Source organism: Aquarana catesbeiana, unplaced genomic scaffold (genome assembly GCF_042186555.1).
Source record: "Aquarana catesbeiana isolate 2022-GZ unplaced genomic scaffold, ASM4218655v1 unanchor232, whole genome shotgun sequence".
NCBI lineage: Eukaryota > Metazoa > Chordata > Amphibia > Anura > Ranidae > Aquarana > Aquarana catesbeiana.
Window position 1 is genome coordinate 920,311 of NW_027362660.1, and position 27,146 is coordinate 947,456.

At 48.6% G+C, this 27,146-nt stretch overlaps 2 protein-coding genes across 2 annotated transcripts in view; both read right to left on the minus strand.

Moving 5' to 3' along the window:
- LOC141121791 (uncharacterized) overlaps positions 1 to 27,146 on the minus strand; it is a 428,955-nt gene that overhangs the window by 163,003 nt on the left and 238,806 nt on the right. The window contains exon 9 of the mRNA XM_073611510.1: positions 18,955 to 19,772. Coding sequence (XP_073467611.1) covers positions 18,955 to 19,772 — 818 coding nt within the window. The remainder of the gene's footprint in view (positions 1 to 18,954; positions 19,773 to 27,146) is intronic.
- LOC141121807 (uncharacterized) lies at positions 23,875 to 26,926 on the minus strand. The gene is made up of 6 exons (XM_073611527.1): positions 26,834 to 26,926; positions 25,267 to 25,395; positions 24,859 to 24,993; positions 24,649 to 24,772; positions 24,436 to 24,533; positions 23,875 to 24,346 (listed from the first exon to the last, which is right to left on the minus strand). Exons 2-6 carry the CDS (start codon positions 25,360 to 25,362, stop codon positions 24,104 to 24,106), a joined length of 696 nt encoding a protein of 231 aa, XP_073467628.1. The 5' UTR covers positions 25,363 to 25,395; positions 26,834 to 26,926; the 3' UTR covers positions 23,875 to 24,103.

Consider the following 27,146-nt stretch of genomic DNA (forward strand, 5'->3'; position numbering starts at 1 on the left):
TATACAGAGTGGCTGGGTATACAGAGAGGCTGGCATATACAGTATACAGTGAGGCTGGGTATATACAGAGAGGCTGGGTAAATACAGAGAGGCTGGGTATACAGAGAGGCTGGGTATATACAGAGAGTCTGGTGTATCTACAGAGAGGCTGGGTATCTACAGAGAGGCTGGGTATATACAGAGAGGCTGGCGTATATAGAGAGTGGCTGATTATACAGAGAGGCTGGGTATATACAGAGAGGGTGATTATACCGAGAGGCTGATTATACAGAGAGGCTGGGTATACAGAGAGGCTGGTGTATATACAGAGAGGCTGGGTATGCAGAGTTTCCCCCCTCCCCCATGGTCTGCACTCACCTGCTCAGGAGCTCAGTGTGAGAAAGTTCCTCCCGACTCTGATATGGACGAAACAAGAAGGAGACTCGCTCTCACACACACTGATCTCCTGGCTCTGGATGTCACTGAAGCACGAGTGCAGACTCGGTGAGACTGCTGCGACTGTCAGACAGCCCAGGACACTCTCATGGTAGGACCAGCCCTGGGCTCGGGGCTATGTGTCCCAGATTCAGGGCTCCAGCCTCAATAGCCGCCCCTAAAGGACGCTGATGGGGAGCAACTTGGACCTGCCCTTGTTAATGATATCGGCTGTGGCTTGGTTGTCGGTGGCGAAGGCCACCGTTTGTCCGGTCCAGGTATGGCCCCAGACCTGAGCGGCTGCCACGATCGGGTACAGTTCAAACAATGAGGAAGACTGAATGAAATTGGGATTAGAAGGATTTCTGGAGGCCATGGCCCTGCAAACTTATAATGGCCAAAAATTGCAGCGAATCCTGTGGAGGCTGCGGCATACTAATGGTATGAACATGGATATGCTGTTCCAACTATTAAGGAACTCGTCCCACCTAGATAAATCCTCTATTGCTGCTGTGTCTAGTCTAAGAATTTGATCAGGGTCCTGGGCCTGAGAGAGGAAGACCAAGAGGCACGAAATAAAAGATCGTTCCTGGGGAATAATCCTTATTGCGAAGTTTAGCATCTCTAAGAGGGATTGAAGCTGTTTCTTAGTACACTCCTGTGCACGGGTAAAGTCATGACGGACCAACCTGATATGGGCCAGTTTGTCAGGGGGGCAGGCTGGCTTGCATGGAGCGAGTGTCAATGTTGACCCCGAGGAAGGTGATATAGTGTGCTGGGCCTTCCACTTTGTGTTCTGCTATGGGCACATCGAGATTCCCAAACACCACTCTTAACTGATCTAGGTCTACCGGGGGCATGCCAGGCTGTTCGGTTATCAAGAAGTCGTCCAGATAATGAATGACCATCTGGCACTGGGCTTGGTGCAATAGGATCCAAGTGAGGGACTGTGCGAAGGTGTCAAAGAGCCATGGGCTGCTTTCGAAGCTGAAGGTCAGTTTAGTGGCAAAGTAATATGACTCTCTATTTAATGCCGTTCCAGCACCAGAGGGACGGCTTGATAGGCAGAAGCTTAAATGCATGTGATATATCAGCTTTAGAGAGCCAGGAGCCTGTGCCTCTATTGATAATGACCTGAATCGCCATGTCGACTGAAGCCTATTACAGGGAGAATTCCTCTAAGGGGAATTCAGGAATTCAAATTTGGGATGTGGGAAGAATGAGGCGCAGACAGGTCGTACACCAAACAAAGTTTATTCGAGAGATTGCTCTTGACAAGCCCAATAGGGCTAACTTTCCAGATGGTGAAAGGAGGCTGTACGAGGCCAATGATGAAGCCTTGGTCAAGTTCGGCCTGTAACAGATGGTCTATGGCTTGTTCGTCGATGGCCACTGAGTGGAGATTCCTGCACTCGTGAGTCATGTGGGGTAGTGTGATGAGGTTGGTATGGAATCCTGCTGTAAATCCTTGGATAAGGAAGGTGGCCAGTGAGGGAGTGTGTTGTGAGGTGAGGTAGAACCCCAGCCATAGGATGTCTACTTGGCCTAGCCAGGATATTTTCTGCTGCTTGATCTGGCATGGGGTTTTAGGATGTGCCCTATGACATATGGCACAGATATGGAGCAGCCGACATTGGCTGTAGTTGCACGATCCAAAATTAAAGTTACTGCAGATGGACGCTCCCCCTACTGCCAGAATGAGGCATCAAAACTTGTCCACCAGGGGCGATTGAGCTGGGACCAGCAAGCCCTGACCGGTACCAGAGGGGGAGGGAAAACTGGGAGGGCGTCTAACTGCTATGTTGGAGCACCAGTTAGCGGTGTGGGTGGAGGACTGGCAGACAGCGCAGTGTGGGGAGCGTAGGCAAGAAAAGTGGCGGCAGAGCATTTCAGTGTCGATGAGGCTCCAGTCCGTGCCTGCTTGGAACTGTGTGAGCCTGGTTGCCACTTTGGCCGAGAATGAACGGCGGTAACCATAAAATGAGAACCCCCCGTATTTATAGCCCAGGTCCACCACCGTGTGGAGATATAAGTCAAGCTTTTCCCTCCTGCTGGGGCTGGCTGAGCACAGGACTTCTCTCACCATCCCAAAGGTCAACACAAACTCTGTGATAGTTAGTTTGCAGTTGAGCCTGGGGTCTTTGTCCTTGAGGACCACTGATATATCCCACCAGGCGTATGATTTATTCTCTGCCAGGTCATGGACCGAAATGAGGAGGGAAGAAAGGTTGACGTCCTTGCCATCCAAAATGTCCTTCCTAATGCTGGCTGGGACCAGGTGCGCAAGGAAGATGGTAGAACTCCTCCCTGTCGTACCTGCTGGAGAGGGTGCCGGGACCACGACTGAGTCAGGGATGGGCGCGGCCGGGCATCCTTCCAAGACTGTCACTCTGGTTTGGATGTCAGTGAATGCGGTGGACAATGATGACACCATGGCGTGAAGCTGGGAAATAGCCGATGATATGGACTGAAGAGTTGCCTGCTGGGCCCGCGTGCATCCGCTAACCCCGCCAATTAAAGGGGACATACAGGTACGCCCATTTGCCCACCGCTGCCATTGTGCCAAGGTATATCGGCGTGCGGCGGTCGGCAAGTGGTTAAACGGTAATCTGCAAGCACTATATTACAGACAGACCATGACACAGAACAAGATGACACTAACCCAGCTTGTTCTACAAATATAATTTAGCATTTCACCTTAATGGCAGCTTCCATGGCTTGATTCAGGAACTTCTTAGCTGGCCTGGGGGGAGCTCTGGTGACTGTTGGGCTGGACAGTGGCTGCTGAGTGAACTTTATCTTCCTGCTCCGCTCACCCTCACTGCTGCTCTGACTGTGATCACTCTGACTTGGACAGCAGCCAAACCTGGAGGATCATCCTTCTCCTGTCTGGTACAGAGGTCAGAGCATGGGGTAGTGTAACAGCTAAAGAGCTTCTCTGAGTGTTATGAGCATAGTGCAGCTCGCAGTCTGGCGCCCCCTCTCCTCCCCGCCGTGCGACTTGATTCAAACCTTGGTGAAGGGTGTGCGAAATAACAATGAATGCCATGACAGAGACACAAATCGGTCTGCCGCGATTGCGACTGACAGCGAACCGGATTGTGGAGCATGGTATGAGATGACATGAGTAAAACTAGCCAAGATGAATCGGTGAGTTGCTGATGCGACTGGATTCGGGCCGGGGGGTGTAGGGTATGTGAAATGTAATGAATGAAATGATTTGCCATGACAGAGGCACAAATCGGTGTGCCGCCATTGCGACTGACTACGAACCGGGCTGTGGAGCATGGGATGATATCAGATGAAATTGACTAAAAATAAGCTGACATGAGTCGGTGAGTCGCTGAAGCGACTGGACTCGGGACGGTCTGGGGAGTATACGAACTAAAATAACTGAAGTGATAGACAATGTTTTTTTAAGTGAAATGGGCTGACTTCGTATGTACGAATGAAGCCGATGTGAAACGGCTCGGGGTTTGTGCTCTACAAACTGAGCCACGAGTTTGCATGAGGCTAAATAAGGCTGCATACGGAGATTTAACGAATGATTCGGAAGTTCTGTTGCAGGGCCTCGAAGATACCGAGTACTTTAACAAAAAACGACGCGTGAAATGAAGAAATGATATACGAATCCTACCTGCGACAGTTGAGAAAGACTCGATCTACTAAAAACCATGAACGGAGAACCAAAAGCCTCTGGAAGCTCGGACACGCAACTCACGAACACCGAGTGATTTGGAAGAGTCGACCTAGTGACGTAACGAATCGCGCACCGGAACCGACAAAGACCACAGATGAGTGGGCTGCTTAAATAGCCCCCGGACCCCTCCCAAAATATCAGGTCACCATACTGGGCTTCTTTTATTCTTCTATATATATAATTAATTATTTTTCTCCATCAGACTAGTTTTCGCAGGAACAGATATCAGGTTTGTTTGAGGATGTTTCTCAAACAAATTTTTTGGTAACGAGTACATAGGCTACTATTGACATTTCAGGTGCAAGTGTGGGCCTCATCTCACCTTCCTCTCACTCAGCAGATGTGATTTCTCGTAGGCTCAGTTTGGGCCCCGGTGTGACTTTTTTTGTTGGGTGACTGTTCTGAAAACGTACCTGCTTGGGTGTTTTTTAGTATGCTCTGGTCACTTGTAACATCTCCATTAAAGGTATGATCACTGATGATCACTGCATAAATGCTGATACAATTTAGTATGGACACATACATTTTTAGTTTCCGTGTATGTAAAAATATTTTAATTATCCTTATCCCCCTGAGGAAGATTTGAACTTGCATAAATCGTAACGTTGTTGGGGTTTTTGAGCAGTATATTAAGTTTGTATATTATGTTATTTATCCATGCCACAAGGACATCCTGTGTATAATAGAGGGTACTCATACCAGAGCTCATGTTTTTTATAATGCACTTTTTTGAAACTTTATACAATTTTGCGTGAATAAAAATATTTTTCTATATACCTAATTCATTAATTTTGTATGTTTTTTGCTGCAACCCCACCAGAGACTCCATCTGAGGAATACTAACGAGAGGCATCATCATGGCCATAAAATATACTGTACCAGACAAATATAATGGGTGTCAACCCGTTCCTTGCTAATCCCACCACTGCTGCTGGACGCAGACAGCAGCTCTAATACACAGGCAGGCTCTCAGGAGAGACAGAGCCTGTCAGCAACTTCCAGGGGATTTCTCCTCCCTCCCACTCCTCTTGACATACAAGAGAGCAGGGCGGATCATGACTGCTGCCCGCTCTATTCCTGTGCTGATTGGCCATGGCCAGAACCAGGGACTACAGCAACAGAGGATTATGGGACATGCAGTCCCGGTCACCAGTGGCCTCATTGCAATTCCCTGGGGCAGACTACAAACCCCAGCAGGGGGAGAGGCAGAGGAAGGAAGGACCCCTGGGGACTGCCTGGGAGCAGGGGAGAGACCACGAGGCTGGAGAGACCGGACACAAGAGAGAGGTGCTACACTTCAGGGTTGGTGTGATTACCCCACCAATAGCTCCATGGTCGGTCGCAAACATCTTGCAAACTGAGGGGAACCCAGGTCATCGCAAGGCGCATCTGTGCCGGTGTCACAGGGCATTCCAGTTACCAGGTAACCAGTCGGGCAACCTGAAAGAGCCTGTTCTAGGACATCTCTCCCTTGGGCCTTCTTGACACGGGATTGGTGAGCAGACACTTGTCCGTCCTCTCCTAACAAAGGACACTGCTTCTTGTTAGCTCCCCCCACCTCCAGGGAAAGACAGCTCTGCCTCCAGCTCCAGGAAAAGACAGCTCCGCCCTCCACCTCTGGAGAAAAGCAGCTCCGCCTCCAGCTCCAGGGAAAAACAGCTCTGCCCCCCACCCCCGGGGAAAGGCAGCTCCGCCTCCAGCTTCAGGGAAAGACAGCTCTGCTCCCCATCTCCAGGGAAAGGCAGCTCCGCCCCCCACCTCCAGGGAAAAGTTAGCTCTGCCTCCACCTCCAGGGAAAGGCAGCTCTGCCCCCACCTCTGGGAAAAGTTAGCTCTGCCTCCAGCTCCAGGTAAAAACAGCTCCGCCCCCCACCTCCAGGGAAAGGCAGCTCTGCCTTCAGCTCCAAGTAAAAACAGCTCCGCCCCCCACCTCTGGGGAAAGGCAGCTCTGTCTCCAGCTCCAGGGAAAGACAGCTCCGCTCCCACCTCCGAGGTAAGGCAGCTCTGCCTCCAGCTCCAGGGAAAGACAGCTCCGCCCCACCTCTGCGGAAAGGCAGCTCTGCCTCCAGCTCCAAACAGCTCCGCCCCCCAGCTCCAGGAAAAACAGCTCCGCCCCCACCTCCAGGGAAAGGCAGCTCCGCCTCCAGCTCCAGGGAAAGAAAGCTCCGCCCCCCACCTCCAGGGAAAGGAGCTCTCCCTCCAGCTCCAGGGAAAGAAAGCTCCGCCCCCCACCTCCAGGGAAAGGCAGCTCCACCTCCAGGGAAAAAGATCTCTGCCCACCACCTCCAGGGAAAGGCAGCTCCACCTCCAGCTCCAGGGAAAGAAAGCTCCACCCTCACCTCCGGGGAAAGGCAACTCTGCCTCCAGCTCCAGAAAAAGACAGCTCCGCCCCCACCTCTGGGGAAAGGCAGCTCTGCCTCCAGCTCCAGGTAAAAACAGCTCTGCCCTCCACCTCCAGGGAAAGGCAGCTCTGCCTCCAGCTCCAGGGAAAAATAGCTCCGCCCCCACCTCCAGGGAAAGGCAGCTCCGCCTCCAGCTCCAAGGAAAAACAGCTCCGCCCCCCACCTCCAGGGAAAGGCAGCTCTGCCCCCACCTCTGGGAAAAGTTAGCTCTGCCTCCAGCTCCAGGTAAAAACAGCTCTGGACCCCACCTCCAGGGAAAGACAGCTCTGGCTCCAGCTCCAAGGAAAAACAGCTCCGCTCCCCACCTCCAGGGAAAAGCAGCTCCTCCTCCAGCTCCAGGGAAAAACAGCTCCGCCCCCACCTCCAGGAAAGGCAGCTCCGCCTCCAGCTCCAGGGAAAGGAAGCTCCGCCCCACCTCCAGGGAAAGGTAGCTCCGCCTCCAGCTCCAGGTAAAGAAAGCTCCGCCCCACCTCCAGGGAAAGGCAGCTCCGCCTCCAACTCCAGGGAAAGAAAGCTCCGCCCCGCCTCCGGGGAAAGGCAGCTCTGCCTCCAGCTTCAGGGAAAGACAGCTCCGCCCCACCTCAAGGAAAAGGCAGCTCCGCCTCCAGCTCCAGGGTAAGAAAGCTCCGCCCCCCCCACCTCCAGGGAAAGGCAGCTCCGCCTCCAGCTCCAGGGAAAGAAAGCTCCACCCCCACCTCCAGGAAATGGCAGCTCTGCCTCCAGCTCCAGGGAAAAACAGCTCCGCCCCCCACCTTCAGGGAAAGGCAGCTCTGCCTCCAGCTCCAGGGAAAGACAACTCCACCCCCACCTCCAGGAAAAGGCAGCTCCGCCTTCAGCTCCAGGTAAAGAAAGCTCCGCCCCCCACCTTCAGGGAAAGGCAGCTCCGCCTCCAACTCCAGGGAAAGAAAGCTCCGCCCCGCCTCCGGGGAAAGGCAGCTCTGCCTCCAGCTCCAGGTAAAAAGAGCTCCGCCCCCACCTCCAGGGAAAGGCAGCTCTGCCCCCACCTCTGGGAAAAGTTAGCTCTGCCTCCAGCTCCAGGTAAAAACAGCTCTGCCCCCCACCTCCAGGGAAAGGCAGCTCTGCCTCCAGCTCCAGGGAAAAACAGCTCCGCTCCCCACCTCCAGGGAAAGGCAGGTCTGCCTCAAGCTTCAAGTAAAAACAGCTCCGCCCCCCCACCTCTGGGGAAAGGCAGCTCTGCCTCCAGCTCCAGGGAAAGACAGCTCCGCCCCCACCTCCGGGGAAAGGCAGCTCTGCTTCCAGCTCCAGGGAAAGACAGCTCCATACCCCACCTCCGGGGAAAGGCAGCTCTGCCTCCAGCTCCAGGGAAAGACAGCTCCGCCCCCCACCTCCAGGAAAAGGCAGCTCTGCCCCCTACCTCTGGGAAAAGTTAGCTCTGCCCCCCACCTCCAGGGAAAGGCAGCTCTGTCTCCAGTTCCAGGTAAAAATAGCTTCGCCCCCCACCTCCAGGGAAAGGCAGCACTGCCTCCAGCTCCAGGGAAAAACAGCTCCGCCCCCCACCTCCAGGAAAAGGCAGCTCTGCCCCCCACCTCTGGGAAAAGTTAGCTCTGCTCCCCACCTCCAGGGAAAGGCAGCTCTGCCTCCAGCTCCAAGTAAAAACAGCACCACCCCCCACCTCCAGGGAAAGGCAGCTCCGCCTCCATCTCTAGGGAAAGAAAGCTCCGACCCCCACCTCCAGGGAAAGGCAGCTCCGCCCCCCACCTCCAGGGAAAGGCAGCTCCGCCTCCAGCTCCAGGGAAGAACAGCTTTGCCCCCCACCTCCAGGGAAAGGCAGCTCTGCCTCCAGCTCCAGGGAAAGACAGCTCCGCCCCCACCTCTGGGGAAAGGCAGCTCTCCCTCCAGCTCCAGGTAAAAACAACTCCGCCCTCCACCTCCAGGGAAAGGCAGCTCTGCCTCCAGCTCCAGGGAAAAATAGCTCCGCCTCCACCTCCAGGAAAAGGCAGCTCCGCCTCCAGCTCCAGGTAAAGAAAGCTCCGCCCCCCACTTCCAGGGAAAGGCAGCTCCGCCTCCAACTCCAGGGAAAGAAAGCTCCGCCCCGCCTCCGGGGAAAGGCAGCTCTGCCTCCAGCTCCAGGGAAAAATAGCTCCGCCCCCACCTCCAGGGAAAGGCAGCTCCGCCTCCAGCTCCAAGGAAAAACAGCTCCGCCCCCCACCTCCAGGGAAAGGCAGCTCTGCCCCCCACCTCTGGGAAAAGTTAGCTCTGCCTCCAGCTCCAGGGAAAAACAGCTCCGCCCCCCACCTTCAGGGAAAGGCAGCTCTGCCTCCAGCTCCAGGGAAAGACAACTCCACCCCCACCTCCAGGAAAAGGCAGCTCCGCCTCCAGCTCCAGGTAAAGAAAGCTCCGCCCCCCACCTCCAGGGAAAGGCAGCTCCGCCTCCAACTCCAGGGAAAGAAAGCTCCGCCCCGCCTCCGGGGAAAGGCAGCTCTGCCTCCAGCTCCAGGTAAAAAGAGCTCCGCCCCCACCTCCAGGGAAAGGTAGCTCTGCCCCCACCTCTGGGAAAAGTTAGCTCTGCCTCCAGCTCCAGGTAAAAACAGCTCCGCCCTCCACCTCCAGGGAAAGGCAGCTCTGCCTCCAGCTCCAGGGAAAAACAGCTCCGCTCCCCACCTCCAGGGAAAGGCAGGTCTGCCTCAAGCTTCAAGTAAAAACAGCTCCGCCCCCCCACCTCTGGGGAAAGGCAGCTCTGCCTCCAGCTCCAGGGAAAGACAGCTCCGCCCCCACCTCCGGAGAAAGGCAGCTCTGCTTCCAGCTCCAGGGAAAGACAGCTCCATACCCCACCTCCGGGGAAAGGCAGCTCTGCCTCCAGCTCCAGGGAAAGACAGCTCCGCCCCCCACCTCCAGGAAAAGGCAGCTCTGCCCCCTACCTCTGGGAAAAGTTAGCTCTGCCCCCCACCTCCAGGGAAAGGCAGCTCTGTCTCCAGTTCCAGGTAAAAATAGCTTCGCCCCCCACCTCCAGGGAAAGGCAGCACTGCCTCCAGCTCCAGGGAAAAACAGCTCCGCCCCCCACCTCCAGGAAAAGGCAGCTCTGCCCCCCACCTCTGGGAAAAGTTAGCTCTGCTCCCCACCTCCAGGGAAAGGCAGCTCTGCCTCCAGCTCCAAGTAAAAACAGCACCACCCCCCACCTCCAGGGAAAGGCAGCTCCGCCTCCATCTCTAGGGAAAGAAAGCTCCGACCCCCACCTCCAGGGAAAGGCAGCTCCGCCCCCCACCTCCAGGGAAAGGCAGCTCCGCCCCCCACCTCCAGGGAAAGGCAGCTCTGCCTCCAGCTCCAGGGAAAAACAGCTCTGCCCCCCACCTCCAGGGAAAGGCAGCTCTGCCTCCAGCTCCAGGGAAAGACAGCTCCGCCCCCACCTCTGGGGAAAGGCAGCTCTCCCTCCAGCTCCAGGTAAAAACAACTCCGCCCTCCACCTCCAGGGAAAGGCAGCTCCGCCTCCAGCTCCAGGGAAAGACAGCTCCGTACCCCACCTCCGGGGAAAGGCAGCTCTGCCTCCAGCTCCAGGGAAAGACAGCTCCGTACCCCACCTCCGGGGAAAGGCAGCTCTGCCTCCAGCTCCAAGGAAAAACAGCTCCGCCCCCACCTCCAGGGAAAGGAAGCTCCGCCCCATCTCCAGGGAAAGGCAGCTCTCCCTCCAGCTCCAGGTAAAGAAAGCTCCGCCCCACCTCCAGGGAAAGGCAGCTCCGCCTCCAGCTCCAGGGAAAGAAAGCTCCGCTACCGCTTCCGGGGAAAGGCAGCTCTGCCTCCAGCTTCAGGAAAGACAACTCCGCCCCCACCTCAAGGGAAAGGCAGCTCTGCCTCCAGCTCCAGGGTAAGAAAGCTCCTCCCCCCACCTCCAGGGAAAGGCAGCTCCGCCTCCAGCTCCAGGGAAAGAAAGCTCCACCCCCCCACCTCCAGGAAATGGCAGCTCCAGGGAAAAACAGCTCCGCCCCCCCCACCTTCAGGGAAAGGCAGCTCTGCCTCCAGCTCCAGGGAAAGACAACTCCGCCCCCACCTCCAGGGAAAGGCAGCTCCACCTCCAGCTCCAGGTAAAGAAAGCTCCACCCCCCACCTCCAGGGAAAGGCAGCTCCGCCTCCAGCTCCAGGGAAAGAAAGCTTCGCCCCGCCTCCGGGGAAAGGCAGCTCTGCCTCCAGCTCCAGGTAAAAACAGCTCCGCCCTCCACCTCAAGGGAAAGGCAGCTCCAGGGTAAGAAAGCTGGGCCCCCCCACCTCCAGGGAAAGGCAGCTCCGCCTCCAGCTCCAGGGAAAGAAAGCTCCGCCCCCACCTCCAGGAAATGGCAGCTCCGCCTCCAGCTCCAGGGAAAAACAGCTCCGCCCCCCACCTCCAGGGAAAGGCAGCTCTGCCTCCAGCTCCAGGGAAAGACAGCTCCGCCCTCACCTCTGGGGGAAAGGCAGCTCTCCCTCCAGCTCCAGGTAAAAACAGCTCCACCCTCCACCTCCAGGGAAAGGCAGCTCTGCCTTCAGCTCCAGGGAAAGACAGCTCCGCCCCCCACCTCCAGGGAAAGGCAGCTCTGCCTCCAGCTCCAGGGAAAGACAGCTCCGCCCCCCACCTCCGGGGAAAGGCAGCTCTGCCTCCAGCTCCAAGGAAAAACATCTTCGCCCCCCCACCTCCAGGGAAAGGCAGCTCCCCCTCCAGCTCCAGGGAAAAACAGCTCCGCCCCCACCTCCAGGGAAAGGCAACTCTGCCTCCAGCTCCAGGGACATAAAGCTCCGCCCCCCACCTCCAGGAAAAGGCAGCTCCGCCTCCAGCTCCAGGGAAAAACAGCTCCGCCCCCACCTCCAGGGAAAGGCAGCTCCGCCTCCAGTTTCAGGGAAAGACAGCTCTGCTCCCCACCTCCAGAGAAAGACAGCTTCACCCCCACCTCTGGCTTCCTACCTGTCAGTGGCTTTCACCTGGTAAGAGCTGTGGGGTAGCCTTGGTAAACAGTGCAGGACACTGATGTGGTTTTAAAGGGGACTGGAGGAAAGGAGGATTTGTGCTGGGGGATTATTATTTTTTTGGGGGGGTAGTGGAATGGGGGGTTATGCTGTGAGGGAGGATTGCTGGGGTAGAAGAAGATTTGTGCTGGGGGGGAGTAGAACTGGAGGCGGAAAGGATTTGTTCTGGGAGAGGGGATGGGGGAATGAGGTGGGTGGGGATTTGTGCTGAGATGGGGAAGAAAGGTGGATTGTGCTGGAAGGGGAGATTTGGGGGTGGTGGAGGAAAATCTGTCCTGGGGAAGGGGAAGAAGATTTGTGCTGGGGGGGGGGATCTGGGGGTGGTGGAGGAAAATCTGTCCTGGGGAAGGGGAAGATTTGTGCTTGTAGGGGGTATGTGGTATTTGGGGGAGAGAGAATTTGTGCTGGGGAGGATGGGGGGGGTAGAGGATCTGTACTAGAAGTTGGGAGAAGATTATTGCTTGGAGGGTGAATTGGGGATGGGCAGGATTTGTCCAGGAGTGTTTTGAAGAAGGGGAAGGATTTGTGCAGGGATGGAGGGGTGGGGTGGCTTTGTGCTAGAAGTGGGGAGAGGATTTGTGCTGGAAGGAGGAGGATCTGCACTAAATTAGGGATGGGGGATGTTTGCTGGGAAAATAAATTTGGGGGTTTTGTTGTGCTGGGAAGCGGGATTGGTGGGGGGAGAAGATTTGTTCTGGGGCATTTGGAAAGGGGTAATTGGGTGGGAGAGGATTTGTACTAAAATTGAGGGGTTGGGGTTGTGCTGGGATGGAGGATTTGGGGGGTGGAAGATTATTTATTCTGAGAGGGGTACAGGGGGGAAGGAGGATTGTTGGTGTGAGGGGGAACTTCGTGTTGTGAGAGGGGATTTGCACTGGGAGGTGGAGAGGGGATTTGTGAATTGGTACTTTTTTTCTTGTTGGAGAGGAGTGGTAAAGTGGAGGAGAGTATTGCTTCGGGGAGAGGGGGGTTGTTGCACTCTCCTTACCCCTACACTGTGTATTACACACCCCTGACTCCTGCACTCTTTTTGTTTTGTACACCTGACTCTTACTGTGCATTACACACTCCTGTCCCCTGCAATCTGTGCATATCACACTCCAGTCCCCTGCATTCTGTAAATTATACACTCCTGTGTCCTGCATTCTGTACATTACACACTCCTGACCCCTGCATTCTGTACATTACACACTCCTGCCCCCTGAATTCTGTAAATTACACACTCCTGCCCCCTGCATTCTGTAAATTACACACTCCTGTCCCCTGCATTCTGCACATTACACACTTCTGAACCCTGCATTCTGTACATTACACACTCCTGACCCCTGCATTCTGTAAATTACACACTCCTGTCCCCTGCATTCTGTACATTACGCACTCCTGACCCCTGCATTCTGTACATTACACACTCCTGACCCCTGCATTCTGTACATTACACACTCCTGCCCCCTGCATTAAGTAAATTACACACTCCTGCCCCCTGCATTCTATAAATTACACACTCCTGTCCCCTGCATTCTGTAAATTATACACTCCTGTCCCTTGCATTCTGTACATTACACACTCCTGACCCCTGCATTCTGTACATTACACACTCCTGACCCCTGCATTCTTTAAATTACACACTCGTGTCCCCTGCATTCTGTACATTACACACTCCTGACCCCTGCATTCTGTACATTACACACTCCTGACCCCTGCATTCTGTAAATTACACACTTCTGACCCCTGTATTCTGTACATTACACACTCCTGTCCCCTGCATTCTGTGCATTACACACTCCTGTCCTCTGCATTCTGCGCATTACACACTCCTGTCCTCTGCATTCTGTGCATTACTCACTCCTATCCCCTCATTCTGTGCGTTACACACTCCTGTCCCCTGCATTCTGTACATTACACACTCCTATCCCCTGCATTCTGTACATTACACACTCCTATCCCCTGCATTCTGTACATTACACACTCCTGTCCCCTGCATTCTGTACATTACACACTCCTATCCCCTGCATTCTGTACATTACACACTCCTATCCCCTGCATTCTGTACATTACACACTCCTATCCCCTGCATTCTGTACATTACATACTCCTGTCCTCTGCATTCTGTACATTACACTCTCCTGTCCCCTGCATCTGCCTCCGCTCCTCACAGAACAACAGAACAGGATTTGTGTGTTTACACACACACGTCCCTGTTCTGTCTCTTGTGCACGTGATCACACGTGGCCGGCGGTCATCGTGACCGCCGGCCATGCGCATTGGCACCCTGGCAGTGCAGCATCTGCTATCCTGCTTAAAGGGACCGACGTACAGCTACGACGGTTCACGGGATTGTGCCGACCAGCCGCAGTATAATGATGGCGGCTGGTCGGCAAGAGGTTTAATATCTAATTTTTTCTTTTTTTTGTAAAATTTATACTATGTACACGTTTAAATATAACCTTCATTTTACCATGTTTGGAAAAAAGATTCAAAATAACCATGATCACACGGTTTATTAGATAAATTAACCCGGAACATATTGTTATGGTATACGTGTAGTCATATCATAGGTGTCCTTGCCAGTTATCACTAATGTCTCCTCCAGTACATTCTTTCATGAGAAAGAGAAACGGGAGGGGGGCAAAGGAGGGGGTCATGCACAGAGCTAACATGACACACACACAAGATGTAGAACTAACGGTTCCAGCATTCACACACATACACGATTATCTCTCTAAAATCGCTTACGTTTTTCCCATTTGTACACAACACATGCATATCATTCTCTCACTTTCTTTTAACTCTCTTCAATATTTCCCTGCTCAAAGCGGACCCTCAGTTTAACTTTCCATCTATTAAATGTTCTAACCTTGTTGTTTTAACTTTGGATAGTAAAACTTTTTTTTTTCTGCCAGTTAATACCTTATACAGCCCACTTCCTGTTTCTTCTATGGTCATTAGCCTAGGCTTATGATATCATGCCCAGCTCTCTCTCTCACTCTTGTGAGAGTTTGACAGGAAGCGAGGGGGGGGGGATGAGTCATAAGAAAGCCAATGAGAGCTGCAGAGCTGGAGGTGTGCCTCTGTGTAAATCCAGAAAGTGAACAGGCAGCAGCTTCAGCTGCCCACAGTTAAAATGGTTGCAGCCAGACTTAGTGAAGGGAGATTTCTGCAGCATATTTGGCAAGTACAGAATCACAGTATATATAAAGCAATATGCAAAGTGGTTGGAGGGAAGTTCCAGAACGGCAAATATGTTTTTATTACAATTTTTATTCAATGCCCATAATGACTGGTCAGTCTTTTTCTCTTCTCTACTTGTGCCTATACCCTCGTGCCTCTGAACTACTGTTACAGCAGATGTGTACTTCATATAACCTGTGAACAGCATTATTCTTCCCTTTCTTACCTATAACACTCGGATGGACAGTAGACAGTGACGACATAACATATAACCACCAATCAATACAGTTTGATTAAGGGGAGTAAAAATCCCAAAAATGCCTTACCAATCAAGAAAGTCTGATAACTCAAATGTAATCAGGGCCTACCTCAGCCGGCTGATTATCAGAAATGCTCAGATCCTCTCAAGGGCCTAGTTTCAGATTCTCAGGGTCACCAGTAAATTCCCTCCTGCCTGGCTCGCCATCTGTTCTGGAAATTTTATAGATAGGCAACTCCTATCCTCATATTGATTAGTGGTTCCAAATTAATAATAACTACTGCATTAGGGAACAGACACAAAAAGATTATTCCAAAATAACTGTTCTGTTTTATTTGACGCATCTAAAGGCTTTTATACATGTGGTTATGTAGGTATCACATTAATATTACAAATGTAGTGTTATGGTAACAAGGGGCGTAACATAGGCGAATTGATCAGAATCCCAAAACTTTACCTCTCACACGTGTACAGATAGAGACAGCGGCGCTAATATAAATTGTGTACAATAATGGGTCAGAGCAGCATAATGCCTATGACTCTCTACTTATACATAAACATAATAATAATAGTGTCAAGAAAAAAAATTAATTTTTATCATGAAAAAAATTCTTTAACACCCAGTGAAAAGTGTCACTATAGATAATTAATGACAAGAGATGAATGATCAAGCTCAACAGTTGTTTTTCAATCTTCTTGTGTGAAAAATCTTCTACTCTTCCACCACACCACCGTGATGTGACACCACTCCCTCTGAAGAGCGCACTCACCAGATTGTATAGCCTCCCACTCTTGTGTTTGGCAAAACAGCAATTGAACCACACCTGGGTTGCATGTGATGAACCGTGACTCCAATCAAGCCAGCTCCATATGTGAAAAAATGAATAAAGTGCTCCACATAGCGTGATACCATTTTGACAGATTTATTAAAATCACTCCAAACACACTTCAATGGTTACACTCACTTTTAAACTGAAACATAAAAGCCTTTTAAAAAAATCCACAGCAAGCAACAGGATCGATGATCCAACGGTGCACCGCGATCACAGCGGACCTTACATGGTTACATAGTAGGTGAGGTTGAAAAAAAGACACAAGTCCATCAAGTCCAACCTATGTGTGTGATTATGTGTCAGTATTACATTACATATCCCTGTATGTTGCGGTCGTTCAGGTGATTATCTAATAGTTTCTTAAAGCTATCAATGCTCCCCGCTGAGACCACCGCCTGTGGAAGGGAATTCCACATCCTTACCGCTCTTACAGTAAAGAACCCTCTACGTAGTTTAAGGTTAAACCTCTTTTCTTCTAATTGTAATGAGTGGCCACGAGTCTTATTAAACTCTCTTCTGCGAAAAAGTTTTATCCCTATTGTGGGGTCACCCTGAAGTGTGATCTGGTGTATCTCTCACCCAACCTTCTAAGGCCCAGCCATCCGATCGGTGTAGTCCTCTCCAGACAGCGGCGTCTAATGTCAGTGCGATGGAATGCCGTGTAACCATGCCCAAGACATGTTTCGTCGAAAAGACTTCTTCAAATGGGATTGGCTACACGGACGGTTCATCAATCCTTATATACTACCCATGATCAGTCATGTGATCATCATCAGTCATGTGACCTCCTGCTCTGCACATGCTCACACTTAGTGCCCCCCTGACCGTGAAGCACAGGTACAAACACTGAATAAATTAGTGGATCACAAACATTTTTACGGTGTGTAGTTAGAATGCTGCGTCCAGCATTACCAAGATGACATATGACATATCCTAACTTATAATCCACCACTAGTTACAGTGCTAATGTGGAAAAGCAACCAATAAAAATGAAAAAATATTATTAAATTAAAAGAAACATTTCAACAGGAGATAATGAATTTGTCTAGTTTAAAATATAAGCTATATATATATTAGTCATGATACTATCATACAGCTGCATAGGACAAACAATGACTGAAACACAATCTGATCCTATTAATAAAAAATATGGATGACTGCAAGTGAGTCTAAAAAAGGGTAAAATATTATATCATCAGTGGTCAATGAATAGAAATCACTTCAAGCCATTCATCCATATACTTATTCAATACGACCATCCTGAGGGGATACCTCCCATCTCAGGCTACTAAAAATGACATTCTCCTTTGCTTAAAGTGGAGTTCCACCCACTTTTACAACTCTTCAGCATCCCTCACTAAACTGTGCACTACAAACGAATTGGATATTTTAAAAAATTTTTTCTCAGCACCTACTGTATATCTGCTGTATTCATTTTTCACTTCCTCCTCCCTGGCCGCGGCCCATCGCATCATTTCCTGTTTGCAATGCCTTCTGGGAAGGGGTGGCAACTTCCTCTGACACTGCCATTGCTATGGAAACCTGACCTGAAACCTATTTCACTGCTTGTGCTGCACTGAGCATGTGCGAGATCTGCAAGGATGAGATCCAGGAAGAAATACAGTCTGGCTTCAGATGCCCACACTTAAGATGGCCACGGCCTGCTGTAAGTTTATAAAATAACAAACTACTGCTATAAACGAACAAAACAGATCTTAGTTTACAGACTAACTTTACTAGAATACATTAAGCTTGTGTATTATAGGGGTATTTTTATTTTAAAAGTATAATTTTGGCAGGAACACCACTTTAATGTTCAAACGTGAAAATATCCCACCAAGTTTTAACTTGTTTCTCCAAAAGTTTTTCCAAATTCTTTAGAGATCCCGGGACATCTTCCTCGCCATCAGTGATTATCTGATTAACGGAGAAGATATCTTCCGGGATTATCCGTCTGTTAGACAGACAATTAATGGCATCCATGGCTGCAGGTGGTAAATAAATAGACAATGGTTTGTAGCAAGAGATATAAAAATAAACCGCCCCTGAATCTCTCTTACTCCACTGTGTATGTACACGCATTTCGTATTCATTTACACATCTTTTATACAGCTTTGCACTTTTCTTTGGCGCAGTGGAGTAAGAGAGATTCAGGGGCGGTTTATTTTTATATCTCTTGCTACAAACCATTGTTGCTGAAGCCGTTACCCTGTTACCATGCGAAAGAAATTTTTTTTACCTGATTTGTGATCACTAATTTTATCTGACGTTTGTGAAGCATTCGTTTTGTCTTTGATGGTTTCCAATAAACCTTTTTTGCTGGTTCATGCACCATGTGGAGATTCTTTTTTTCCTTACATGGATCCCGTCTGACGTGGCGAGAGCTGCACTTTTCAGTCCTCTGTGTGCTGCAAGAGGGGAATCCATCCATCCATCCATCTGAGGATTTAAAAATCATTCCGTTTCCAAGGCCGCCTCGGATGTGTTCACTGGTATCCATCACCAGCACCTTCCAGCAAACATTCCTAGGATCGATAGATCCATAAGCCTGTATGACACCCCGCCGTATGGTGAGAGTGTCCATCCCGTCTGGTAAGCGCATTTACACCTTCATTTTTGTATGGAGTCCGAATGCATGAAGATTATCCACTTGATCTAAGAATCCACATATGTTTTTCATCCGTTATGTACATCACAGTGCTTTTGTCAATGAGTTTATACTACACTATGGACATTGTTCCTAACAACTGGAATTTGTGCATTTATGTGATTTGTGGTTTTTAATTATCACTATACACATATTTGGTGAATACACACATTACAAATATATTTAGGGTGGTCACTCACCCCTCTTTACACTAAAAATCTTTTTAAATCTTTTTATATTTTATTTAGCGCTGCATTTATTATTTTTTGTTAATGAAAGGTAATGACTCCATTTTTATTTTTATACTGCTATCAATGGCCAACACAGTACAACACTTCATCCATGTCTTTGGTGATCTCTGATCTCCTTATGAACTGTCTCTTACATGATGAAGATCAGCCATGGAGTATATCTGAGGTGTATATCAGGGTGTGCTTCTTCCCCACATGAGAGCTGTGATGTCCAGCAACATTCATATAGAAGACATTTCCCACACTCAAGGCACTAATACACCTCAAGGGTTGTGTTGGATCCCAGATGCACAGGAAGACAGGACTTCAGTGAGGATCAATTCCCTCACTCAGGACAGGAATACGGCTTCTCCACTGCGTGAGATCTCTGATGCGTGTAAAGACTGGACTTCACTAAAAAACATTTCCCGCAATCAGGACAGGAATACGGCTTCTCCTCCGTGTGCAATCTCTGATGTGTGTAAAGACTGGCTTTGAATGAAAAGCATTTCCCGCACTCAGGACAGGGATACGGCTTCTCCCCTGTATGAGATCTCTGATGTGCTGAAAGATTGGACTTGTCTGAAAAACATTTCCAGCACACAGGACAGGAATATGGCTTCTCCCCCGTGTGAAACCTCCTATGTATGTCAAGATGGGACTTTACTGAAAAACATTTCCCGCACTCAGGACAGTAATACGGCTTCTCCCCTGTGTGAAACCTCCTGTGTATGTCAAGATGGGACTTGACTGAAAAATATTTCCCACACTCAAGACAGGAATATGGCTTCTCACCTGTGTGGAGCCTCTGATGTATTTGAAGATTGGACTTTCGGGAAAACAATTTCCCACAGTCAGGGCAGGAATACGGCTTTTCACCTGTGTGAGTTCTTTTATGCACATTAAAATTGGATTTGGAGCGGAAACACTTCCCACACTCAGTACAGGAAAACCTCTTATCTGTTGGAAGGACGGCACCGTCCCTCACAGTCTGAGGTTCCTCAGGATAAGAGGAATACGATGGTCCATCTACACTGTGTGGTGCCGGATGGACATTTGAGGTAGTCGGGTTTTCTCCTGGACTATACTGTGTGATGTCCTCATCTTCTACTTTAAGGTCTGGAGACAAAGTGAGACAATCCTCTGAGGTTTTCCTCATCTCTCGTCCATCTACTAAAATATAGATAAAAAGATTATTACTAGACATAAGCAGATTGGTTCCCCTAAACCACAACTCCGCCCACATCAGGCAGCTTTGTCTCTGAGGATCTTACAATTCCACCCTCAAGGTAACTAGTAAATGGGTCCTCTGATCTCCTACCAGTTCATTTCTTTATTCATGGACCTTAGTCAGAGAGTGAGGAAACAACGAGAACTGTCTTTTATAGGAGTGACAGTGATGAGAGGATTATAGGATGAGTGTCCCCACCCCCTCTATCACTCATTGCCATCTTCCCAACACAAGAAGTCCTGCACTTCCTTATTTAGTCCATGATTCAGTCATGAATAACAGCGGGGCTGAGCCCCACCAGAGGTCAGAGAGTGAGGATGGGGAGAGAACAACCAAGATGAAGACTGGACTGATCCTGAATAGGGATGAGCCGAACACCCCCCGGTTCAGTTCACAGCAGAACTTGCGAACAGGCAAAAAATTTGTTCGAACACTGTTAAAGTCTATGGGACACGAACATGAATAATCAAAAGTGCTCATTTTAACTACTTCCATACAGGGCATTTTCACCCCCTTACTGCCCAAGCCAATTTTCAGCTTTCAGCGCTGTCGCACTTTGAATAAAAATTGCGCGGACATACTACACTGTACCCAAATGAAATTTTTATCAATTTTTCCCCACTAATAGAGCTTTCTTTTGGTGGTATTTGATCACCCCTACGGTTTTTATTTCTTGTGCTATAAACAAAACAAGAGTGACAAGTTTGAAAAAACACAATATATTTTACTTTTTGCTATAATAAGTATCCAAATTTTTTTTTTTAAACAAATTTTTTCCTCATTTTAGGCCGATACGTATTCTTCTACATATTTTTGGTAAAAAATATCACAATAAGCGTATATTTATTGGTTTGCGCAAAAGTTATAGCGTCTACAAAATAAGGGGATAGATTTATAGCATTTTTATTATTTTTTTTTTTTTTACTAGTAATGGCGGCGATCTGTGATTTTTATTGTGACTGCGATATTGCGGCGGACACATCAGACAATTTTGACACATTTTTGGGACCATTCACATTTATACAGCGATCCGTGCTATAAAAATGCATTGATTACTGTATAAATGTGACTGGCAATGAAGGGGTTAACCAGGAGGGGGCGCTGTAGGGGTTAATGTGTTGCTAGGGAGTGATTCTAACTGTGTGGGGAGGGGATTCACAAGGGGAGGAGACCGATCGGTGTTCCTATGTAGAAGGAACACACCATCGGTCTCCTCCCATCTCGGTTACCGGGCAATCGCGGGTGCCCGGCGGACATCACGGCCGCCGGGCACGCGCACCGGGACCTGGAAGGCTGCGCCGTCATATGACAGCAGCCCAGGATGACAGCTGCACCGTCCCGCCGTCATATGACGGCGGGCAGGCAGCAAGTGGTTAAAGGCTTATATGAAAGTTATTGTCATAAAAAGTGTTTGGGGACCCGGGTCCTGCCCCAGGGGACATGAATCAATGCAAAAAGAAGTTTTAAAAACGGACGTTTTTTCAGGAGCAGTGATTTTAATAATGTTTAAAATTTAATAAAGTGAAACAATAAAAGTGTAATATCCCTTTAAATTTCGTACCTGGGGGGTGTCTATAGTATGCCTGTAAAGTGGCGCATGTTTCCCATGTTTAGAACAGTCTGACAGCAAAATGACATTTCAAAGGAAAAAAAGCCATTTAAAACTACTCGCGGCTATTAATGAATTGCCAGTCCGACAATACACATAAAAGTTCATTGATAAAAACAGCATGGGAATTCCCCACAGGGGAACCCCGAACCAAAATTTTAAAAAAATGCGTGGGGATCCTCCTAAATTCCATACCAGGCCTTTCAGGTCTGGTATGGATATTAGGAGGAACCCCGCACCAAAATAAAAAAAAAAGTCAGAGGGGGCGGGGTTACCCGTTTACGTAAACGGGTGACCCTGCCCCCCTCTGAAAACATGGGGAAAGTCACAGGGAAGTCCCCGTGCGTCAGAGGAGGGCAGGGTCAGGGCAGCCCTCTGTTATATAAGAAATGTCAGGAGAACCGAAGCGTCGCACTGCGGAAGACTCCCACTGAGGCAGATCATGTGGACGGAACGGAGAAGATGCCTGGAGGAAGATGTGGGACGAGAAGAGCGGAGGAAGAAGAAGATGGAGAAGAAGATGGAGGAAGAAGAAGAACACCGAAGGAAGACCAGAAGAAAGAAGATGGAAGAAGAAATTAATAAAGGACTTGTCAAAAACCGTCTTTTGTGTTTTTTAACCTTTTTGACACTTTTTTTGTGAAATGGTAGGGGTACATTTGTACCCCATTACCAATTCACACAGGGGGGGCTGGGATCTGGGGGTTCTCTTGTCAAACCTGAAGGGTCTGGTATGGATTTTGAGGGGGACCCCCACGCCATTTTTTTAAAATTTTGGCATGGGGTTCCCCTTAATATCCATACCAGACCTGAAGGGCCTGGTATGGAATTTAGGGGGACCCCCACGCATTTTTTTATTTTGGTTCGGGGGTTCCCCTGTGGGGAATTCCCATGCCGTTTTTATCAATGAACTTTTATGTGTATTGTCGGACCGACAATTCATTAAGAGCCGCGAGAAGTTTTAAATTACTTTTTTCCTTTGAAATGTCATTTTGCTGTCAGACTGTTCTAAACACGGGAAACATGCGCCCCTTTACAGGCATACTATAGACACCCCCCAGGTACGAAATTTAAAGGAATATTACACTTTTATTGTTTCACTTTAAGCATTATTAAAATCACTGCTCCCGAAAAAACGGCCGTATTTAAAACTTCTTTTTGCATTGATACATGTCCCCTGGAGCAGGACCCGGGTCCCCAAACACTTTTTATGACAATACCATGCATATAAGCCTTTAAAATTAGCACTTTTGATTTCTCCTATAGACTTTTAAAGGGTGTTCCGCGACTTTCAAATTTGCCGCGAACACCCCAAATTGTTCGCTGTGCGGCAAACAGTCAATGTTCAAGTCAAACTCATGTTCGACCCGAACATAAAGCCCATTACTAATCCTGAAGACCACCATCATTGTGTTATTGACTCCTCCCTCATTATCACTTTCTGTTTAAGGTTCCGAAGTTTGAGGATGTTATCACATTATTATCACCATGTAAAAGTCTGTGCTCCAATCAAATCATCAGATATAAAATGTCCAGCTGGTAGGAAATGGGTGTAACAAAAAAGAATACATATTAAGTGTATATATATAGCAGTGGGTAGAGGGGAGAGAGCAGAAGTCGGGACTATGTAATGTACAACATATTGTATAAGATACAACAGATAGGACTATATAGTATGAGGAGTATGTAATGTACAGCATAGAGTATATAGTGCAGGGGCCAGGAGTATGTAATGTACAACATAGAGTTGTATAATGAATGGATCAAAACGATGTAATGTATTTAGTGTTAATGACCCACCTATGCTTATTTTTGATGTCCCCGTTATTCCATCCACCTCTGCAGACCGCCGATCATCCCTCATATACGTCTCTTTTTCTTCTACTTTAAAGTCAACTTTTATATCTATCAGATCATCTCCCTAAACCAAGAGAAAGATCAACAATAACTTCTGACATAAGCTTTAATATTGTGACATCACCAAAAAGAATCCACACTTGATTTAGTAAAGAAAAATATACTGTACACTACGAGTGCAGTTGCACTAGATCGGAGGGAAAGCTCTCCTGATTTCTATCACCAAATCAAGTACAAGCGAAAATGCTATTTTTTAATTTTCCTTGCATGTGATGGAGGATTCTTTGCAAAGTGAAGCTTCACCTCATTTACCAAGCTCTGGAGCAAGTGCACTTGCAGTGCACATTATTTTTGCCTTTAGTAAATCAACTTCATTGCATCCACGAGTCCATGTTCTAAATACTCTGTCCCACCAACCTTGTAACAGTGAGGGATGGTGTGATCTTCCTGTGTGGAATCCCGGGAATACAGAGGACGGGGACATCTCTCTGGAGGGTTCCTGGTATTAGGTGGCTCCATCATATCCTTATGTCCTTCTGAAAACTCCTCCATCACTCCATACTCCTCATCCTCCTCTTTAATAATATAATCTCTGAGGTTTCCACTCTGAATATATCATAAAACATTTATTGTAACAAACATGCTGTGTATAAATCAGAACTACCAATAATTGTCAATCATCTACCCGATGATGGTGGGGGATGGAGATTGATTGAAAATACCAACTGTAAGACCATAAACTTTTATCTTGTGACATCACATTAAAAAAAAAAAAAAATCAACACACCACCTCGATGAGTCCGTGTTCTAGATGCCACCAACCTTGTAATGTTGAGGAATAGTGTGATCCTCCTGTACAGAACTAGGGGGATACAGAGGACGGGGACATCTCTCTGGTGGGTTTCTGTAGCTGGATGTTTCCCCCATGGTGTCCTGGTACAGATCTTTGTGTTCTTTTAGATACTCAGACTCCTCCATCACCCCATCCTCATCATCCTCCTCTTTTATCTCTTCTTTAACTTCAACTTTAGAATCTCTCAGATTTCCACTCTGAATAAAGAATACAAATGAAAGCAATCATAACAATGCAGATAATGTACAGATCCTAATGATACTATCAGTGATTGTTCCTCATCTACCTGATGATGGTGAGGGATGGTGTGATCTTCCTGTGTGGAATCCCGGGAATACAGAGGACGGGGACATCTCTCTGGTGGGTTCCCATTACTGGATCCATCTGTAGGAAACACACACACTGACTGAATACATTGTTTCTATGTGTTTATCAGATGATGGGGGATCTAGGTGGACCCTCCTACTGCTCTCTCCTTTACAGTAAAGTCTCCTCTTACCCGGTGATGTGAGGGGCGGCTGATTGTCCATCATGACGTCCTTGTAGAGATCCTTGTGTCCTTCTAAATACTCCCACTCCTCCATGGAGAAATAGACAGTGACATCCTGACACCTTATAGGAACCTGACACACACAATGATACAGTCACCATCCAGACACATCCCTTGTCTGTTATTGGATAATGTCCCAGAATTCCCAGCACCGCTCACCTCTCCTGTCAGCAGCTCCATCATCTTCTTGGTGACTTCTAGAATCTTCTCCATGTTGTGTCTCTCAGGTTTTAGGGAGTCACATGGAGGCACTGTGATGGTCATATGATCACCTGACTTCAGAAGAGGAAATCTCTGTATTGAGGAACCAATAGGAGTATCATATTAGAATCCCAGAATTCTCCTCACCTCTCCAGTCAGGTCTGTGTTTTATAAATAGAGATAATAGTGATGTCATGTGACCTCCCAGAATCCTCCTCACCTCTCCGGTCAGGTCTGTGTTTTATAAATAGAGATAATAGTGATGTCATGTGACCTCCCAGAATCCTCCTCACCTCTCTGGTCAAGTCTGTGTTTTATAAATAGAGATAAGAGTGATGTCATGTGACCTCCCAGAATTCTCCTCACCTCTCCGGTCAGCAGGTAGATGATTTCCAGGGTGAGGTTTAGTATCCTCTCAGTCATGTGACTCCGGTCCTCCTCCATCTTCATTGGTGCCGTCATTTGATCTATACAGGTCTCCTTGTAGACAATTATCTTTGGGAAATGAAAGTAATAATTATTTGGATGGTATTGGTCACACAATAATAGGATGTGGATGTGAGGGGGGAATAGGAGGGTTGCTGTACATTTAAGAAATTCTGCCCCCATGGGAACACATTTATTCTGGACTGTTTAGTGTTTGTTGCATCTTGGAGGACCCGGGTCCCTCTTGGCCTGACCGATCAGATATTCCCAATTCTCTGATGGTTTTTTTTCCTTTCTGAACTGATTTGCAGCTGAAACAGAACTCCTCTAAGAACAAGTGCTTACCAACAAGTGAAGGAATGCCCTTCTTCATCTTACTTGATATTCCAGAATAAATCACGTGACCACTGAGACAATAAGATGGTTAAGATTTCCAGTTCTGTAAGGTCTGAAAAATAAGTGCAGGTGGGGTGGGAGAGTCATCACAGACCCAGAGACCCACATCTGTCCCTCAGAGTCCCCTGAGGCCTACATCCCCCTATTCCCTCAGAGCCCTGCAGCCTGACGACTCCCTTGAAGGTTTCAGAGTCCTTTATCTACATTACCCCTTCAGAGACCCCTAAAGTCTTTCAGCTTTACTAAACCCTCACAGCCCCTCAGCTCCTCTACTTCCCTCAGAACCCTCAGTATTTTCCTCCCTCTGACACAATGATGGAACATATTCTTTATGGAAGGCTGGGGAATGTTTTCTTCCTCCTGACCAGCAATGTAAGGGGCTCTAGGCTCCATACTCCTGAAAGGGTTGCCACCTTTTCTTCAAGCCAAACCCGAACACTTTAGCAGCCTGGGACACCTTTTGGTCCCTCAAGGAGAGTAGTAATACATAGCGTGCTGCAGTGAACAGTGGGTGTGGCCAAATTGCTCTTGGTGACATCACCCTGCTCCCCCCCTAGTGTTGCTGAATCTGCCCCCAGACATCTGCCTGCAGATGGCAACAGATTTGTGAATAACTATCCTGGTTACTTGGGGAGCCACAGCATGGTCTGAATAATGTGTCCGGGTTTCAGTCTCCCTGAAACCCGGACACACGATTCAAAACCCGGACTGTTCGGGTGAATCCCAGACAGGTGGCAACCCTAACTCCTGACCCCTGCACTCCATCATTGTGTTGGCTGTTTATTGTAATGATTGCCCATTGGCTGCCTGTGTAGTGTAATAATTGTCCTTTGTAGGTCATGTATGGTCAGGATGGTCATTGTCTTGTCTATTTATTGTCAGTGCGGTTTGTTTAGAGGATCATATTATTAGAATTTATCTCCAAAATGAAGAGAAGGTTCCGGCCCCATAAGTGGGGAAATCTTTTGACCCTGAATGGGTTAATCTACGTTTCCACACTATATATGTATCATCATCTGCTGGAGATAAAAGACATCACAGTGACTATGGAGGAAGAGGACGGACATGACGGGGGGTTACTGGGTGTAAATAGAAAATAAGATCTTATTACCTCCTCTGCTGCCACTTCCAGCAATGTCTTCTCGCTACTTCCTCCCAACTCACCCGGAACTTCCTGTCTGTACCTGACATCACTTCCTGTCTGTATTCCATAGAGATTTCCTGTCTGGGTAGAAGTGAGATCACCACCTTGTGGAGTTTAGAGGAACTGCAACCCCAAGAAACATCTCGTAGTGTGAACACGGTATTGTGCTGTGTGTGTATGTACTGTATACTGATCAGCCATAACATTCTGACCACTGACAGGTAAAGTGAGTAATATTGATTATCCCATTACAATGGCATCTGGAAGAGAGTGGGGTATA